Here is a 19,990-nt window from a genome sequence, read left to right as displayed (position 1 = left end):
AATCAAGTTTTATTTAGAAAATCACCAAAATTCTCAACTGCCTTTCCTACAATTATTGGCTGGATTTAGAGCGGTTCACAACAAGTTGTGAAATGCAAACAGGACTTGGTGACTGGTAAAGAAATAAAACAAATTAACCAGAGGCAATTAAAACCAATCAACTTACATGAAAATCTCTCCAAACCCAGGCATGGTGAGAGCCTTGCCCTCCACAAGATGTTACCACACCGAACCCAACTGCTGGACTCCCCCCAAAATTCAAAGCACCTAGGTTTTAACTGGGCCAACTGAGCCCTCTGGCTATGACAGTAATCAAAGATTGGCTCAGCGAAAAGGCAGGAGCAGGTGAGGAGTGAGTGAGCCCCCATTAGCCCAAGAGGGAGAGCAAACAAAGCTTGGCTCCGCGGAAAAGCCAGAAGCCTGGGGAAAAGGGAAATGAGTCCCTTGGCTACAATGGAAAAGGAAAGGCTGGAGCAGGGAAAAGTCAGGGGAAATCCCAGCAAAACTGGGAAATGCCCTCTAAAATGTTGGCTTCTCTTCCAAATCTCTGACTCCTTTACTTTGAAGGTACTGGTTGAAAGGGGAATAAGCCCCTTGGCTGTCATAAAGCAAAGCTAAGATGGACTTGCGAAATGAAAGACTGAAGCATAGAAAAGCTCGGCAAAACAGGACATGCCCTCTAAATGTTGGCTTCTCTTGTGAATCTCTGACTCTATTACTTTGAAGGTACGTGATAAGGACAGGCAAAAATTGGCAAAAATTTGATATCATGAAAATAAGACAAAGCAGCGACATCTGAACATCATGTTGATAAATTACTTTTGGAAGGTGAATCTTAGTCAGGCCTTAGTAAAAGCCACATTGCTGGCCACTGGCCTTAGTGCCATTCAGGGCGTATATACAAAAACTATGTGCAGTTCAAGCATTTGTTCCTTGGCTACATCAAAGAAGGCAAAGAGCGGCTTACCTTATGACAGACAGGAGCAGGATAAAAGGGGAATGAGCCCCGTTTGCTGTGAAAGCATGCTTAGAGTAGCTAGCCAATTGATGGGAGCAGAATAAAAGGGGAAATGAGCCCTTCGAAATAGAAAGAAATTGCGTTTGACAAATAAGTCGTGCAGGGTGAGACGGGGATGAGTGAGTGATGGGTGAGACATAGGGGATCCTGGGTGGGAAAGAGGGTTATACCCGCGCTTTAAAGGAGTAAATGGAAGGAAGACTGAGGGAATTTAAAAGTTGGAGCGAAGAACCTTTCAGCCCATACCTCAGACTAAAGACTCTGGAGCCCAAACAAAGCAGTGACGCAAATAGTTTACTATTTGCATCGCTGCGAGCGTGAGGGCGCAAGAGGCCATCAGTATAAAATCAGGTTGCTGTAAAGGGAGCAATAAGTGGGAGCATGGTTCAACAAGGTAGGGGTTTCTTGTATAGAAATGCATGAAGCCTGGGGAGGAACGTGTCTCTTTAAAATCCCACCCACCCACCCCCAAGGAATAGGGTTGCTTGCTAGACTCTGGTGTCTACGCTCGAGTCTTTCTGCCCATACCTCAGACTAAAGACTCTGGAGCCCGAACAAAGTGGCAATGCAAACAGTTTACTAAAACTAGGATTGGTCACTCAATCCTAGATGGTTTGAGGCTCACATCCTCCTAATGGTTCATGTTGTTCAGATGATGATGTCGTGATGTGAAATGCAAGTGGCTTGCTGTCCTTGCTTCGTCCTTAGGAGCACATGATCAATTATTGAATTTTCAGGATAATAATCGAGAACGAATTTGCTGGGATCAACCATGGAGGTAGAAATAAACCAGGGTACATGTACGTAAATCAAAGCCATTGAATTCATGCAAGGAATCATGATGTACATAGGCAATACATGCGTACGTGCAAGTCGGCAAAATGACAACTTTCAACACAAGCCGGCATTTGCGTAAGTTGTCATAATTTCTTGAGTCCGAGAGTGCCGACTTAGCTGGAGTTTATTGTAGATGATCACTCTTCTAGTCAGAGATTCATGATAACTTGAAATAAGAAAACGCAACCACCAAAGGCAACGACAGTGAACCCCAGTCCAGCCTCGGAAGACGAATGTGGAATACAGCATGTTGCTGTTTAAACAACTGGATAAAATGTGCCAGTAATATTTAAATACAACTTCACCATGAAAGATCGAGCTTATCTTCTGCTTTAACTGATGAGGTCAACATGTATAAACTTTGCCAACCCGTTTTACACTCTCAATCAACTTTGACAACCAGTTTAAGATATGAAATACATGTCTAACTTCCTAATGGTTAAAAGCTAGGCTAAGGTGGGTACACTTAGGACAAGTTGGAATGAAGACTTTGGTTAAAGACAGACAGAGCAGAGGTTGACATCCAAGAATCTGATATTCCCTGACTCAAGACTCATTGTTGCTCTCAGTCCCCAGTAGAGTGCTTGAGAAGAAAGCAAGCTAGGGTTGGTGCAGAAGGGTCTTTTGACAACCCACAGGCCACTTCATATACTTCAGGTGAATGGAATAGCAAAGTAAATTAGATACCAAGAACAGGGGCACTACAAGCCCCCCCCCCAAGATTTCAAAAAAAGAAAAAAAGGGGTGCGTAATGGTCCATCTTGGTCTTAGTCAGTGTTAAGTATGACCACACCCCACTGAATGTTCTCCTCTGGAAAATGTGGGCATCCAAAGTGCCCCCCCCGCCAGCAAAGTTAAACCCACTTACGCCAAAGTAAAAGTGAAACTTCTCACCTTAGCTGTTACCCTCAACTTGCAGAGTGCATTTCAGTGATGTGTTGTGATTCCAACAGGTGCCGTATGGTGTCAGCATCAGGACATTTACTACTACTGCAGGCAGAGAGGTAGACGAGTCATGTCACACTACAGTCAGGCATCAGTGCTGTGGACATAACAAAAAATTCAACATGTAGACATTAACCTTTGCTGAACAGAACAATCATACACTTGAGCCCGGTATTAACAAGGCTCAAGATATCCCACTGAGTCCAATTTCCCCCCATGACTCTTACTGGAGAGAAAAGAAAGCTACCGTGTTGTGGAACACATTGTGAATGTTATCCCAAGAGCGCGTGGAATCTGAAGTAAAAGTGAAAACTTGAACCTTAGATTAGTGAGAGAGGATTCATCTAGCACAACTGGTGCGACACATTCTATATAAGCATCTTGGAGTACTTGTGAAAGGTGCAGACGGAGCTCTTCTATGTATTAACACAGTCACAAATCGAGGTCGGATTGTACATCGAGGACGTCCTCAGTTCGCAATAAGGTGAAATTTGAGGCCGCAGTGAGCATTTATGAGGGTCGGCGAAATTTCAAGGCATTTGGAAGCCGTCCTCGGTGTACGCATTTAACACGCCGGGTGTTTAAAAACACCCGCTCAAAATGGACAGTTTCGGCGCATCCCTGGATGGAATAGCGCCCTCCCTAGCTCTCTTGCTACCCTGTCCGATCCGCATTGGTGAGCACAATAAACGTCGCCAAGTGCCGGGGACGCATAACCCCCAACAAATATAAAAGCCTCCAAACTGTCGAAAAACATCATAGCGTCACCTTGCCATCACGCCTGTGGACTTCTGTAGCCGTTCTGAGATGTAGGTGGTGGAAAATATGGTGAGTAAAAACGATTTCATTTGAAGTAGAATGTTGAGCATGACCATACCTTATCTTGGTACGGTTTACTACATCATTAAATACATGGGCCCCAGTGCTGGCTATAGTACCATGCTATTAGTTAGAGCGTGGTTAAAGTGTGGCTGCTATCCACCCCCCCCCCAATTTTGTCGATAGGCTAATGTAGATCTTGCACCGCTGTTCGAGTGAATGTGCCAGTGGAATAGGTATACGTATGCAGTCCGAAAAGCTCAATCACATAATCCAGTTGAACAGGTTCCTTCAACACATTTTTCCAGCCGCAAGTGAAGACTTTTCTGTCGTCCATATGTGGTGGTTCTAGGCCTAATTGTGTTTAAAATTTTAGTTCGGGGTGAGGGTTTTGGGTGGATGTGGCTCTTGGGAGCCCCGATACCTGTTCCCCCCCCCCACCACCATCACCACCACCAGTCCATACCAAATTAAAAGAAGACAAGCGGCTTAATGAAAATAATGTTCAATTTGTTTTCTTGCCAGCTGACCTGCTCACCATAAGTGGAGACGTTTGGACAGTATGGCTGATTCGTCCACCGGTTCCAGCAGTAGGCCTACTTCATCTGTTGCTCCAAGTGATGACACGTCTGACGTCCAGCAGAACTGTGGTGTGACCGTAATGCAAACCAGTAATGAGGTTGGCTGCAGGAAATGGGACAAGAAACACTTCTGCTTTTACTGCGATGTACCCCAGGCCAAGCTCCCCCGTCATCTCCAGTCATGTCACAAGGAAGAAAGAGAAGTCATCGAGATCGCCGGTGAGCCCAACGCTGGTGTGCGTAAGAAACTTCTGTTGAAAATTCGCAATATAGGCAATCACAGGCACAATTGTCAGGTTCTTCGTGAAGGTCGTGGTGTGCTCGTTGTTGGGTACAGGCCAAATTGCAAGGTATCTCCCGATGCGTATGGACCATGCGTATATTGTTACGGCTATTATGTGCGTACCGATTTGTGGCGACACGTGTGCCCTTTGAAGCCAGCACCCACTCCACAGACTGACAGCACCTGTAAGAGGGCTCGTGTGGGTGGACGGGTCGCTCACAAGAGTGATTTGTTGAAACCTTCTCCTGTTGGCGTGTCGTTCCAGTTACACCAGGTTCTTAGTCCAATGAAGAGAGATGATGTGGCTTTGGTAGTCAAGAATGACACGTTGATTGTTGAATTGGCCAAGCGTGAATACATGAAACTAGGACACGATGTAGATCAGCATGGCTACATCCGTAACAGGGTGCGTGAATTGGGTCGACTCGTCCTACAACTCCGAAAGAACACCCAGCAACCAAATGCATCACTCGAATCATTTGTCCATCCGCACCACCTGTCTGATATTGTGAAGGCCGTCCACGATATTGCCGGCTTCAGGGAAGACAAACAGTTGTACGATGTTCCGTCACTAGCGCTGAAGATTGGTTATTCCGTCAAGAAGTGTGCACTCGTCTTGAAGGGAAGTGCCCTAGAGTCCGGCCAAAAACACAAAGCGGAGCGTGCGGAAGAGTTTCTGCAGTTGTGTGAATTGAGCTGGCGAGACCTTGTGTCCACACACGCACACAGAACGCTGTACCAAGGAAAACGCAACAAAGTCACCATTCTCCCGACAAATGCCGATGTAGTCCACCTGTCGTCGTTCCTTCATGAAGCTGGCAACCGGGAACTTCAACTCCTGCAGGGTGCTCGGGGCAGACAAATCAGGCCAGTTTGGCAGAAATTGAATGAGGTCAGTCTGTGCCACCTCATCATGTTCAACCGAAGAAGGCAGGGGGAGGTTTCAAAAATGAAACTTGACGATTTCCACAAGCACAGCACCGCCAAACTGGAGGGGGAATGCCTGTTGAGTGATTTAGAACGCCAGCTGTGCAAGATGTTCCCTGTTGTCGAAATAGTCGGCAAGAGAGGCAGAACTGTTCCCGTGCTCCTAAGCAATGAGGCAGTAGCGTGGTTGAGTGCCCTTGTCGCCAAGAGACATGAAGCTGGAGTAGCCCAAGACAACAACTTCTTGTTCGCACGGTGTTGTTATGGCGGGAGAGGCCACATACGAGGGAGTGACTGTTTAAGGGCATATGCAGATAAGGCTGGCCTTGACAATGCATCCAGCATCCGGTCCACCAAACTCCGTAAACATGTAGCAACTGCATCGCAAATTCTTGCATTAAAGGAGCATCAGCTTGAAACTCTAGCCAACTTCATGGGCCACGATCTGCAGGTACATCGCAAATACTACCAATTGCCAGATACTGTACAGTGGGTCACCAAACTGTCCAGACTTTTCCTGAGTTTGGAGAGGGGCAACCTGTCTTCCCAGCAGGGCAAATCCTTGGATGATCTGCATGTAACTGGAGGTAAGGGCACCTTGTACTCAAACCATGTTTCCCATGTTCCGTCTACCCAACGCTTGGCTTCGAACCAAGTCAACCCAACCCAGACTCCCATTTTGTAGGGCATCGTACTGGGCCAGAAAGAATACCTCTCTTCCTATTAAACCCCCCCCCCCCCGGAAGAACAGACCAGTACAAAGAAAGACGGGGGACAAAAATCCCCCCCATAAATGTATCTTGCGTCAAGAACTCCCAAAATAATGTTCCATTTTGGCCGTCCATCCCCCCCCCATATCTCAACACCAAGCAGAGACTGCCAGACACCCGTGCATGTATGTGTGCTTTAACTGATTGATCTCAATTTGGGGTTTACTCTCAGAAGGCTTCACCAGTGAAGAGGACAGCAGCGAGAGTGGGGACAGCAGTGACAGCAGTGAAGACTCCTGCGATGGATCCGTCAAAAACGGTAAGATTTGGTCTGTCTGTCTGTCTGTCTGTCACTCTGTCAGGCTGTCTGCTGAGGTGTCACCTACATTTCTAATGTCCTTTTCTTGCCTCTACATTAATAGGACAGCTTCCTGGTGTTGCTGCTGCATCTCGAACAAGGGAACCCTCTCCGCCATCGAGACGAGTGAAGCGGCGTCCCTGGACTACAGCGGAGAAGACAGACGTCCAAGAAGGCCTGCGCAAATTCTTCCAGTTGAGGAAAGTTCCTGGCAAGCTGGACATCGAAGCAGCTTGCACTGTGGCACTGCAGACCCGTACTTGGAGAAACATCAAAGACTTTTGTCGTAACACTATGAAGTTGTAGGCAAGTTCAGCTAGGATACGCCACACCAGCCATTCTCTCGAGACATTATACCACATTGATGCAGAACCCTATAGTGGTAGGCCAATAATGCACTCAAATTTTAGCGGCCAAAACAACCAAAAACTTGTGAGTGTTGTCCTCGGTGTTATAGGCTGCACTCACATGGACGAGAAGTCCTCCGTCTGATAGTTTGGAAAGTATGCCCTCCATTTGCAGTGTCTACATGTATACGTGTGTTTGTGTAAGTTTGTCACAAAGGATGGTAATATGTCCCATGGTTTGCTTTGGGGATAATCTCTCTGGTAAACAAATGACAGATGCCACACGATAAGGAGCAGGTGAAGAAATTCCTTGTGATAGACTTGCAGATTTGAAACAGTGCCCTCAAGAATTCCACAGGTGGTGCTGCCTTCTTTGAGATTTGACGAACTGTTTTTTCAAGGGTTCCAGTGCAAATGACAGGGATACACTGTTTCAACTTTTGCCAGATTTGGGCCACAGGTCAGTAAAGAAAAAGTTGATGGAACATTCAACCATGACGACCTGGTAGAGTTGACAACACATGCTTAGCACACTGTCCATGATGTTAGCTTCAGGTAGGCATCTCAGTGTGACACACCTGTAGATTTTCATTCCTCAGATAATTCATTGGAACTGTAAGAAAATGGCTTAAGACCTTAGCGTACAGATGCAGTGGAGGTTCTTTGGCCTGACAATCCAGCAAGAAGACACTGCACAAAGTAGGAGCATAGTTGGTACATGAACTACATGTAGCTCTACAGTTGCATCAATGAAGATGAAGAAGAATGGTGGTGTGCTCTCAAGCGTGAAACTACAAATTCCCACATATGTACATACCACACCTGCCGCTAGAAGACTGGTGAGGAGAAAGATGTGATCTAGTGCAGTGTTTCCCCAGCTCATAAAAATGTAAACCATCCGATCTCACTCGTTTTAGTGACCATGCACCAATCATCAATGCTGGCACCTCGCATAAAAAATTAAAAGCAAAAATGTAAAAAGGGAAACGAATATCCCCAGTCTGAGGCATTCCTGGAATGGTTCCTTTTCACACTGTCCTGAGTGGCAAAGAAGGTCACAAAATGCAAGATCTAAGGAAATGAAATTTGAGTGAATGCTCAAAGAGTGATAAAAAGAAATTAATTCCAGTCACTTTGACCATATTAATTTTTTTCTCTTTCACAAGTTGAAACAATATTGGGCCACAAATAAAGGAAAAACAAGCTTTCCTGGGGCTTGACTTAACTGACTTTGGATGGAGCTCCTTGATGTCACAGAGGTTAACATCCTGGTGGTCACAAAAGGGAAGGGTGGTTGTTGGAGAGGTGAATTGGATCAACTCCATCAAGGTAGACCTATGGGACATCTTGTACTCTGTATCGACAAAGCATAGGAAATATGAGGTGAAAGTTATGAGTTCAAAAAAAGCAACTTTGGGACATTCCACATGCTTCCAAGCTCAAAATGAAACTACGAAGCAAGTTCTTTGAACTTTAAAGTCATTTTTACTTGTTTTACATCTGAGAATCAATCATTTCATAAAATACAAGAGTAATAGAGATGAAATTCTAAAAACCTTATCGAACTCTTCTAAAATGAAATTCCAGTGGTTCGGTTCTGTACAAATTTTCTCTCCCATTCCAACCGGAGTTGCAAACCGGACTGGTTATCTTATTTGTTACTATTTTCATTCATAATTATTTCTGGTAATAGACAACTCCAAAGTAGCCAAGGTACCGTCGCTTGCGAGCCTGAAGAAACCTGTAGAGAGGAGACAATGAGAAGCAGTTACAGTTTAAGAGGTGGGAGGAAAACCCCAGAGGAATAGTCCGAGTAAAAGCCAGGAATCAGGTAGGGACTGAAAACCCAATCCACATGTATAGGTAACTTTCCCTCTGGGAAGGCCCCTGCTTGGGATGATATAGTCCCTTTGTCATCAAACAGGCAAGGAATGCATTTGCTAAGCACCTGGTTGATATCTTTAACAAGTGTCTAACAGCTGGCGTGTTTCCTGATCGTTTAAAATAGCCAAAGTAATACCGATTTTCAAAAAAGGTTGTAAGCACAATGTAACCAACTATTAGACCTATTTCTGTCCTATCTACACTTTCAAAATTGTTTTAAAAACTTATTTATCAGAGATTGATATCTTTCATCTGAATCACAATTCGGTTTCAGACAAAAGCGCTCTACTGAATTGGCGATATCGTACGATGTTAGTAAATTATTTAATGCAATTGACAAACAGAATTTCTCCATTGGTGTATTATTAGACTAATCAAAAGCTTTTGACACTGTCAATCATAATATTTTAATAAAAAAATTAGGATATTACGGTATCCGCGGTATAGCTCTAGACTTATTAAAAAGGTATCTGTGTAACAGAAAGCAGTACGTATCATTTCAATCTGTTAATTCCAGCAGTCGAGGAATCACATGTGGGGTACCACAAGCTTCTGTGTTAAGTCCATTGCTATTTCTACTTTACAGCAACGATATATGCAGTACCTCATACAGTACAATATTTTGTTTATTTGCCGATGATACGAGTTTGTTGCATACATACAAGAATGTAAATGAAGCAATCCAAACATTAATTTGGAACTTGCTAAACTTAATGAGTGGCTTTTAGCAAACAAATTGTGTATTAATGTCCTCAAATCACATTACATAATATTTTGTTCAAATCAATTGAAGTATACACAACATGCTCATTTGATCTTAACCCCTTGACGTCGGGACTTTTTTCTGAAAGCCGACTCCGAGAATTCCAGCCTCGCTTGACCACGAAGGCCACCTGCCAAACTGCAAATTTTCGGTTTGTGGCCCTGCTCGCTCTGCATGCTTTGATTTACACAGTGAAAAGGCTCATTGTTCGGTGGCATGCGGCTCTACTCACGCTTCCACATTCCCGTTGCCTCTTTTCGAAGTGGGGACTATTGTGAAGCTGGTGATTATGATGCAAATTTGGTCTTTTCATTTCTTGGCAACACACAAAGGCCAACTACCATATATACAAGAGCCAGGATATGCCTTCTTTCACTGTGTTCAGTTAAGTGTGGGCTGAGAATAATAGCTCAAATGCGGGCTGAGCTCAATTTTTTAAAAGGCTCTTACCGCTTCTCGGTGAGAAGAGGTTAAACAATTCAAGGATGACGCAGGTTAAAAGTACAAAATTTCTGGGTGTAACCCTGAGTGAAAATCTTACTTGGAAATCTAACTGTAGATTCGTAACGATCAATAGCAAACTGTAGATTCGTAAGGATCAAAAGCAAACTGTAGATTCGTAACGATCAACAGCAAACTGTAGATTCGTAACGATCAACAGCGAACTGTAGATTCGTAACGATCAACAGCAAACTTTAGATTCGTAACGATCAAAAGCAAACTGTAGATTCGTAACGATCAACAGCAAATTGTAGATTCGTAACGATCAACAGCAAATTGTAGATTCGTAACGATCAACAGCAAACTGTAGATTCGTAACGATCAACAGCAAACTGTAGATTTGTAACGATCACAGCAAACTGTAGATTCGTAAAGATCAAAAGTAAACTTTAGATTCGTAACGATCAACAGCAAACTGTAGATTCGTGACGATGAAGAAGGTATCCTTACGTCCACCCCTCCACTTGTTTCGATCATACAAAGTGTGACCGGAGGGTTGGGTTGGGTAGGCGTAACATTACACTTGGTTGCTGTGACACTGATTTAACTCCAAATTTGGCATCGTAATTTCAATCCAAAGTTGCTCATTCTCCAAATGAAATAGCAATATGTATTAATCAAGCGGCCATTTTGGAATGATTCACACATAAGAACATGCAAGGATCAGTGATACTCATTTTGAGTGGTTTGTAAAGTGGTTCAAAAAGTGCTAACCATACTTTATGAAGTTGGTATATCATTCCTCAGTTTCATAGACTTCTGTGGTGGTTTTAGTCCAGAAGGTTTCGCTGCACTGGCACACATATAATAATGACTTCAAGGTGCAAAAGGAAGAGAAGTGAGTATGTCTCCTACACTGACGATGTTGACTGCATGAATACTGTCGATGTTTCAAGTAGCCAGAACCTGCGCTCGTTAGTGAATGGAACAAAGGTGTGCACTGAGGGGAGGGGTAACAGCAAGAGCGTCATAGAGTCGGGACTCCATGCTCATGTAACAATGGGAAATAGTTTAAGTCAGAGAACAGACTCGGAATTGTAGATTCATGCAAGAATGTACATTTCCGTGTCCATTCTTCTTGACAGAATGGTGGTTCTGACAAAGAGAAGGTTTCTTGGTACACCATGTGTAGAATCAATCTCTTCTATAAGAACGGTGGTTCTGACAGAGAGGTTTGTGGGTACACCAAGTGTAGAATCTATCTCTTTGATAAAAACAGTGGTTCTGAGAGAGAGAAGGTTTCTTGGTACGCCATGTGTAGAATCAATGTCTTTGAAAAGAATGGTGGTTCTGACAGAGAGAAGGTTTGCGGGTACACCATGTGTAGAATCAATGTCTTTGATAAGAACGGCGGTTCTGACAGAGAGAAGGTTTGTGGGTACACCATGTGTAGAATCAATGTCTTGATAAGAAGTATGGAAGGTTTCTTGGTACGCCATGTGTAGAATCAATGTCTTTGAAAAAAAGGTGGTTCTGGCAGAGAGAAGGTTTGCGGGTACACCATGTGTAGAATCAATGTCTTTGATAAGAACGGTGGTTCTGACAGAGAGAAGGTTTGCGGGTACACCATGTATAGAATCAATGTCTTTGATAAGAATGGCGATTCTGACCGACAGAAGGTTTGTGGGTACACCATGTGTAGAATCAATCTCTTCTATAAGAGCGGTGGTTCTGAAATATTGTGAGTGTGAAGCCAATGTTTCCACCAGGATGCTCTGGTTGTTTCCCTGAGGAGTTCCCACTCACTGGTTCTTGTCAGAACCCCCCACTCCTATAGAAGAGATTGATACCACATGGTGTACCCCAAACCCTCTCTCACCCAAGCCTCTGTCATGCAAGTTTCAAATCTTACTGTCAGAACTGCTCTCTGAGTGTCTCCACAGCCTCCATACTGATGTTCATGAGGAACAGAAAGTTGAGTATTCAAGGCATGGCAACAATGCAAAACCACCAAGGAATCACTGCAAACATGACAGTAACTTGCTAGCCCCTTAATGACTATATTCATCTCTCCCGCATCATGTTTAAACAGCTGAAAAGACAAATTGCATTCAATCCTGAGGGCGGAATTGACAGTATCAACGTCATCCTCAATGCTTGAGAAAACAACTTACAGTCACTGCAAAAGGTAGACTTCTCCTTGACAGACAGCACATATTCCTTCCACTCTCATTGCCACCTCTGCTTCTATCCACTTGCCAACAAGTGCCTTCATAATGAAAAAAGGAAAATTGGGCTGGAGAAATAGAAAGACCCATGTCTGTCAACATGAATGATCCAAAGCAATTGTTACATAATTAAAACAAGCACAATATTGTTTAGCTAAAAACCCCGCCAGACACATTAAACTGCCATGATTTGTCAAAGTGGCTTGCCTGCCAAGTGTTACAAGATCAAACATGTCAACTCTCCCCAAGGCCAAACAGCCTGGTAGTCTGTGGTTGCCAACCACCACAAGATCAAACAATGGCATTGTTCAATGGCACTAGCTCCCATTGTCTTTATATGGCCAGTGCATATGGCAGGGTTAGGGTTAAACTGGATAAAAATGGCACAAAGGAACCAGTACATGGTGGTCGCTATGCAAAAGTTTGCACTGAATCATGAAGTATAGCAACAGTGTCTTTAGTCTGCGGAATTCAAATTATGTTTATGTACAATCAGATAATACAGTGTACCAGATTTTACTCAAATTTAACTCACAAATGGCCTGCTAACACAGAAACATACAGTTTTGACTGGCTGCACAAAGTGGCAACTTCAACTTTAGTTGAAAAGGTATTCAATTTATACCTGATCTTCCTGACCACAGGGAAAGGGAAAGGTTATTTCCCCCCACACACTGACAAGATTCCCGCTTGCTACCCCATGCAGCCCCCCTCCCCTTATGCCTGATCTTCCTGACCCAAGAGGAGAGGAAAGGTTATTTTTCCCTCCCCCCACACATACATGTATTGACAAAATTCCCGCTTGCAACCCCATGCAGGCCCCCTTCAAAGAAGTTCTTCCCCTCTTTCTTTCCCTTTCATGGGTGGAGCGGGACGCCACCATAGCTGTCTAATTGCGATTAACTCAGAAGAGTTAGCAGGTGTCAAGTATGTACGCATGAGCATTATGTCATGTCTCGACTCACGTACCTCAATCATCCAGTCATCTCTTACCTGAACGAGATGTATGTTCATTACACGGCTGCATTTTATGTGCAAAGGTGGAATCCAGCATCAATGTGTACCTGTGTGCAGAAAAAGTATAGGATGTGTTCAATTAGCAAATGTAACCTGCAAAAATGGCGACCGACGAGGGATGAGAAACTCAAGCTAAATGAAGAATCTTCGATGGAAAAGTTGCTGGGAACTAAATTAGTAAGTACTCAGACACCATTTCTAGATATCAAAACCAAAACTATGATCAATAACCCCCCCTCAAAAAAAAAAACATGATGTTAACCAAAAAATTAAAACAGGCTAGAAAACCAAGCACTACAAACTAACTATAACTACAAGTTAAACCCTAAAAAGAGCCGGGGGGGGCCTGTGGAATCCCCCCTGCAATATATTTTCCGTTATCTCTGCAGTGGTTATTTCATGAGCTTAACCTTTAGGCATTTTCCAGTAACTCTTTGTGGTTATTTTAACATCAATATTGTGAATTCATATCAAACATTCTTGGGCAATGCCCATTTTTCCAAGACAGCTAGATCAACCCCAAATTTAAACTTCTCCACTACCATGCTCAATGCAAGAGGCCAGCACATACATGTACATGTATGGGGTCTTGAACTTCAAATGACCATAACAACAAAACCATAACTGTACGTTGAATTGAGTGCACATAGTTTTAAAAAAAATGTGGTGTGCATTAACATTCTCTGAGATCACCACAACTGCTGGTGCCTGGAGTTGTAACGTGTTCATCACCAGTAAAGAGCTTGAGCAAATCACTGTAGAACAGTGTAGAGAAGACAAAATTATAAATAATTCACCAACAGGCATGATGGTCCGACAATGGTCCGAAAGATACATGTATGTGCAATTTTCACAGAATTGGTGTCAAAGAGACCACACTAGAGTTACTGAAAAACTCCTGAAGGTTCGACTACTGTACTCTGGCGATATCAGAAAAACTCTTGAGGGGGCAGATTCTTTCTACTCCCTTGTTCTTTTAGGGTCAAATGAACACACACAATTAACTGCACAATGGTGATTGTTAAATTGTCAAACCTGAAAGTGATTTGGTTCAGGTATTATCTTATCACCCCTATTGGCTTGAGTGTCTATATTTGAAATCTTCAATACTGCCTTGACGCTACTTTGTGCATGTCTCTGTGACATGGGCTCAATATCATCTCAATATCCTCAATATCATCTTCAATACTTGAAAAGACAACTTACAGTCACTGCAGAAGACAGACTTCTCATGTTTCTTCCACTATTGCTATCATCTCTGCTTCTATCCACTTTCCAAAAAAAGCCCTAACAATAAAGAAAAAGTTAACTGGACTGGAGAAATGGAAAGGCCTCTTTCTGTCAATTAATATGAATGAATCTAAAGCCATTTTCATAAATAAAACAAGCACAACATATAACCCTCACTGTTTAGACACATCAGTCTGCATCATTTGTCAAAGTAATTTGCTTGCCTACAGGTCAGCTCTCCCCAGGGCCAAACAGCCTTGGAGTCTGTGGTTGCCAGCCACCACAAGATCCAACAGTGGCATTGTTCAATGAGACCATGCACTGTCTCAACATGACCAGTTTGTTAGGCTGCTGTTGATTGACCAGTGCATCAAAAGGCGTGTTCCCATTGAACTTTTTTGGCTGGGCTAACTTAAACTGTGGCAGATTCCTGCACAGCCTGGGTAAGTCAGCAGGGGCGCAAAAAGTCCAATGGGAACAGTTTCCATACAATGTACATCGACTGCGACCGCGCTAAACATACGAACCAGACTACTGCCCACACAGAGAAAATGGTTGTATAGTTCTCAGCCTCCAACTCCAAGCGTGCATGTACAGTACAGGAGCATGCCACGCACACGCAGTGAGGCGTGCCTGGATAAACCTATACACACATTGTGTACAGGGCTTTTACTCATCGTCTTTGAGGCAGATTTGGCCGGATTCGTCTGATTTTATCTTTGTTTTTGTCAGATTTTATCGATATCATCATGATTAGTGTACAGCGCAGCCAATGTAATCAGCTGGTCTTATTAGGCCTAACACAGTGAATAAACATTCCGTTACAGTTAAAAAAAAGTCCATGTGGGAATGCACGGTAGATTGACATGAAGGAATGTTGCGGTAAGTTTCTGCATGCCCACGGAAGAAAGGTCCAATAGGAACACGGCTATAGTGCATCAGACTTTCACATCTGCTGCAGTATGTTGCATCTGGCGGGGTTAGGGTCAAGGTCAGTATTTGCAAAGTGATACATGCAGTTTTCACCTTTTTTTAAAACTCCTCTTCTAAAGGTTGTAGACTGCTGGCCCTCTTTGATTCCACAATCTGACTGTCTTTCTTGGACCTTCATCAATGTTCAAAGAGCAGATATTATGACAATAAGGGGCTTGATCTGTGAAATCAAATAATCATAAAATGATTTAACTAATTCACCCATTTATAATAAAACATTTTCTTTTCACAAGACTACTTTTCATTTTCATGTCATATTTTCCGGAGTTGCCAAAAAACTTTTCAAAGATTCAAAATAGTGGCTTTCATCAGTAAACTTTGGGGGAAATTATACCCCAAGGCGGGTTTACCGTCGGTTATGTTCTCAGCCAGAAAGTATTTGTCATCATGTCTAGAAACCGAACAAAAGGTAACGGAAGAATTTTCAGCGGCAAAATTGCAGGGAACTGAATCGGTAAAGACTCACACACTATGTAAGTATCAAAACCCAAAATACCGATCAACCCTTAAAAAATGACCAAACTGAAAAATGTAATAAGAATTGAAAATCATGAACTAAAGTTTAACCAAAAAAAGAACTGTGGGGGAGGGGGACTGTGGAATCACAGATCAGCCAAAACTTTATTTTTATACTTCTCCACTGCCATGCTCAAGGGACATGTAGGCGGGCTGCCACATACAGTGTCTTGAACTTCAAATGACTATAACAAAACAATACCGTATGTTGGATTGAGCGCACCAACTTTTACAAAATGAAGCATGGGATACCCACAAGTCACATGGTCCAAAATAACCCGGTTTTTTTTTAGCATCCACCTGCACAATGTGTCAAACAGAACTTCTAAGAATACATGTACATGTACACTAAGACTTCAATCACTGACTATAGCAGACAGGACTCAAGTAGAAAACCACACTCCAGTTATGTGGAACAAAACATGACATGTAATTAAGTTGACTTGTCTCTAATGGCTGATCTGCTTCACTGAGTATCATGGCCACACTACATGTACACGTGCACATGTGCCTGTATGTGGCCAAATTAAATGGAAGGAAGGGGAACTCTAAACTACAGTCATTTGCAAAAGTTTAAGACCACCTGGATTTTATTGGTATTTCTGTCACTGGGCCTGCATTACATTGTCTAACTGAATAGTGCATAACATCACTGTAGAAGTGCTGTCTGAAATATTTTGCAAAGGCAAGTCTTGTAAGATATTTTGTCTGTAAGGCAGCATGGGCAAAAAAAAAGTAATCAGAAAAAGTCTAAGGGAAGAAAAAAGGAGGGCACACTTAACATTAGACTGTTAACATTTCAAATCATGGAAATGTTGTCAAATACATGTAGCTGTTTAACCAAGATTCTGAGGTTACACACTGAAAATAAACATAAGTTGCCATGATTGATTGGTTAAAGTTTGGTTTTTCTTCAGGTTGATGCATTTTGTATGAATGGTTCTAAACTTTTGCAATAACTGTACTGGTATAGTACATGTACATACATGTACATTTACAAGCACGAAAGCCTCAGGGGAGCTACTCAAATACATAACCACAACTGCTGGTGTCTGGAGTTGTACATGTTCACTGCCAGTGAAGATCTTGAGCAAATCACAGTTGTAACAATAATATTATGGTATCGAGATGAGAAGTAATTCACCAACAGGCATGATCGATGGTCAGGAATTTGTCATTTGGGCAAATTGAACATGTACTGCTGGGTGAATTAATCAAAAAGGCGATTGAGAAATACCTGTACATGGGTGATACCGTTCACGGCCAGAGGGCTTTATTTATCCAATGTTTAAGCCTTCCTCCACTTGTTTCTAGTTAAGGAGTAGGGCTACGTATACTCAGTGAGGCATAGTCCACTAGCCTAGCCCTAATGAAGTTGAGTCTCTCTTCAATATTTCCTTGACTTTCCTCATGCATCACTGCGAAACCTCTTTGCTGAAAAACTTTGAATTCATTCAGTTACAGTAAATAATGATATTATAACCTTTAAAATACATGTACGCTACTGATCACCTCTGTGAACGATTTTGATTTCATGAAATTTAAAAATCTGAAATTAAAAAAAAATATAAAAATGGAAATCAGGTCACCTATATACATAGACCTACATACAGTATGTGATTAATGTACATGTAATTGTAAAGGCTTTGGAACTCAGTACAGTACACAGTCACAGTAGCAAGGGTATGAACTCAACCTTTTTGCCATGTATGATGCAGGCCTACATAGGCCTACGTAATCAAGGATGTAGGCCTATTGAAACTTTCAGCCCCAGTAACAGGGCCCGGCGTATACTCCTCCGTCATATACATGTACTGGGCCCTGTCCCGATTCATAGGGATTTCTTTCAACAAACTTTATCCGGGATATCCTAGGGCATTACTAAACATCCGCTTGATTTTATGAGCTGAAATTGCACCGGTATGTTCACTACTTACAGTGTCAACTATCCTTGTTTGGAGGAAGTTGCCTTTTTGTTGCCGTTTTCCCACTCCGGACGAATTTTGCCCCACTTGCAGAAACTGACAGCTGTTTCGTCACTTTCGTGTCACGTCACAGAGTGAGAGCCAAACTACCAATGATTTGCCACAAGCAGTGTGACTGGACTGGGAACCAGCCAAGGATTGCGTATTAGCTGCACATCAAAATAGGTCTATATATGTGTATGCAATGTTAGAATTCTGGAAATACTTATATGCCAAAGTTTGTCAGTCTGGCAAGAAAAATGGGATTTTGCCTTCTCATCTGTGGTAATTAACGATGCATCCAAGTGCCTGGTCTTCCCAAATTACAAGGCCAGGCATCTCATGCACATGTCAGTAAATTTACATGAACAATACATGCAATTTTAGAATTCTGGATATAGGTGTACTTTCAATAATACAGCCTCACAGGTATGCTGAAGTGTGTCGAGACTAGCTTGGAAGATTTTTATTCATGCTGCAGCCATGTGCCTGCCTTCCAGAGTTGACGAGACCGATTTGACTTGGGACCAAGTTGACCTGAGATGGAGTTGACTCGAAGCAAGTTGGTTCCAGACAAAGTTGGCAACTTCACATTGATGAGTATACAGTGTGTTTACATTGCCATGATTTGCCGGATCATATCCGAATCTTTAAAAAGGCAATTTGTAGGGTCTAAGTTGCTCAGACTATTATTAAGTGATCTACATCATCCTGATGCAGTCGCGTCAAGTATCATTTCAAAAATTCAAATATGCACAGCATGCTAAAGTGAAGTTGGGCTAGCACTCAGAAAAAATTATCGTTGACTTTGTTGGACTTATCATATGGGATAACCTAGTATTACAGCTGCACGTGAGCACATACACACCCAACGACTTGCCTTGAGGGATATACAATTTGCAAGATGTGTGCAAAATCTAAGTGGACATTACTACTAGACCTACATGTACTAAAGTTACTCATGTCATTTTCACAAAAATGGGCCATGTACATGTACATCATACTCCATGTACTGTAGACATTAATCCCTTGTCCAACTCCTAGGAACAGTCTCAACATGGTCATGGTCTTTTCCTTGGCTCCACCAAGGACTAGGCCTATGAATTTTATTCCTGTAAAGTATATTAAAGTGTGGAATAATAACAGCAAAATACATTGTACTTACTCCATATCACGTAGGTGTGCCAGCGATTCCCCAGAGACTGATTTCTTTCGCGTTGGCTTGATGATACACAAAGTGGCGCTTGCACGCTTGTAATTGTCACCACACCCACGTGTTGTTTGCAGCGTGCCTGCGCGTAGTGACGTCATGCACAGATCTAGTGCCTGGTTTCGAGGCCCTTTTCCAGTACTCGACTTGGGCTCCGTCAACAGGCTTCGTTCCCAAAACCAATTCCCGATTGTGGGCCTGAAGCGTTTAGATCAAATTGGATTACTGTAATTTCTGGCTCTCTTGCATCTTATTTGATGTTTTGTGGCACTATTAAACTAATTAGTGCGCTTACAGCTTCAAAGTCAGCTAGTTGAAAAAAACAGTTGAAGCCTGAGACGGCGCCGAAGTTGAGTATTGGAAAACGGCCATAGCCTCACCCGAACTCGTGCTATAGGGTTACCGGGTCGTCAGTACTCCAAAGGATCGTATTGAAAAGTTTACATAACATATGTTCATCTTTAATCTTATCTTAACTTAGATTTAGGAGGTTCAGGGGCAGATTTAACTTTTAGAACGAGGGGGGGGAGTAGTGTATTGCATGGGTCTTGATAAAACAATGGTTGCATTCATACTGCACAAAAACAAAAGGCCTTGAACAATGCACCGGCTAAAAGCTTGATCGAACAAAGTGTGCGCGCCAGCCGCAAAGAAAGAAACGACTGTAAAGGGTTGCTATCGCCAAAACCAGTTTACGTAAAAGTCACAAGTCTTTTCATGTGCCACTGACCTAAAGACTCGATGGAAAATTTTCACAAGTCCGATAACAAGGATGAGTCGCGTTCGCGGTTGGATCATCTTTCTAAAATACCGACCGGGCCTGCAAATGAATCAACTCGCCCACAATCATTTAATTTAATGCTGCGATCAATCGGCTCATGTAGTACCCAAAGTGTATAATGTTACTCACATAGCCTAC

The 19,990-nt window shown here is 42.8% G+C and overlaps 2 protein-coding genes across 9 annotated transcripts in view; one reads left to right on the top strand and one right to left on the bottom strand.

Annotated features, from left to right (window-relative positions):
- The window catches only part of LOC110977307 (uncharacterized), a 37,258-nt gene extending 17,819 nt beyond the window's left edge, over positions 1-19,439 (bottom strand). The window contains exons 1-8 of one of the 8 annotated variants that reach the window (XM_087136663.1): positions 19,027-19,439; positions 15,415-15,493; positions 14,365-14,445; positions 13,135-13,205; positions 12,088-12,209; positions 8,488-8,566; positions 8,056-8,179; positions 2,750-2,897 (exon numbers count right to left, since the gene is read on the bottom strand). In XM_087136663.1, coding sequence (XP_086992789.1) covers positions 2,885-2,897; positions 8,056-8,179; positions 8,488-8,566; positions 12,088-12,209; positions 13,135-13,195 — 399 coding nt within the window. In that variant the 5' untranslated portion in view covers positions 13,196-13,205; positions 14,365-14,445; positions 15,415-15,493; positions 19,027-19,439 and the 3' untranslated portion in view covers positions 2,750-2,884. The other 7 variants (XM_087136662.1, XM_087136666.1, XM_087136664.1 and 4 more) reach the window with 7 other exon arrangements.
- LOC147799094 (uncharacterized) lies at positions 5,186-7,080 on the top strand. The gene is made up of 3 exons (XM_087136661.1): positions 5,186-5,997; positions 6,353-6,439; positions 6,543-7,080. Exons 1-3 carry the CDS (start codon positions 5,397-5,399, stop codon positions 6,782-6,784), a joined length of 930 nt encoding a protein of 309 aa, XP_086992787.1. The 5' UTR covers positions 5,186-5,396; the 3' UTR covers positions 6,785-7,080.
- Positions 19,440-19,990: the final 551 nt, after the last annotated feature.

This window comes from Acanthaster planci, linkage group LG05 (genome assembly GCF_054643075.1).
Source record: "Acanthaster planci isolate LZ-2023a linkage group LG05, COTS_SCS, whole genome shotgun sequence".
NCBI lineage: Eukaryota > Metazoa > Echinodermata > Asteroidea > Valvatida > Acanthasteridae > Acanthaster > Acanthaster planci.
This window is presented reverse-complemented; position numbering and strand designations above follow the sequence as displayed.

Bases quoted from the DNA above. Each gene is read 5' to 3' on its own strand.
- LOC147799094 (XM_087136661.1), top strand. From the start codon at position 5,397: ATGTTCAACCGAAGAAGGCAGGGGGAGGTTTCAAAAATGAAACTTGAC. The intron at 5,998-6,352 runs GTAAGGGCACCT...GTTTACTCTCAG, and splicing joins TGATCTGCATGTAACTGGAG to AAGGCTTCACCAGTGAAGAG. The intron at 6,440-6,542 runs GTAAGATTTGGT...CTACATTAATAG, and splicing joins CGATGGATCCGTCAAAAACG to GACAGCTTCCTGGTGTTGCT.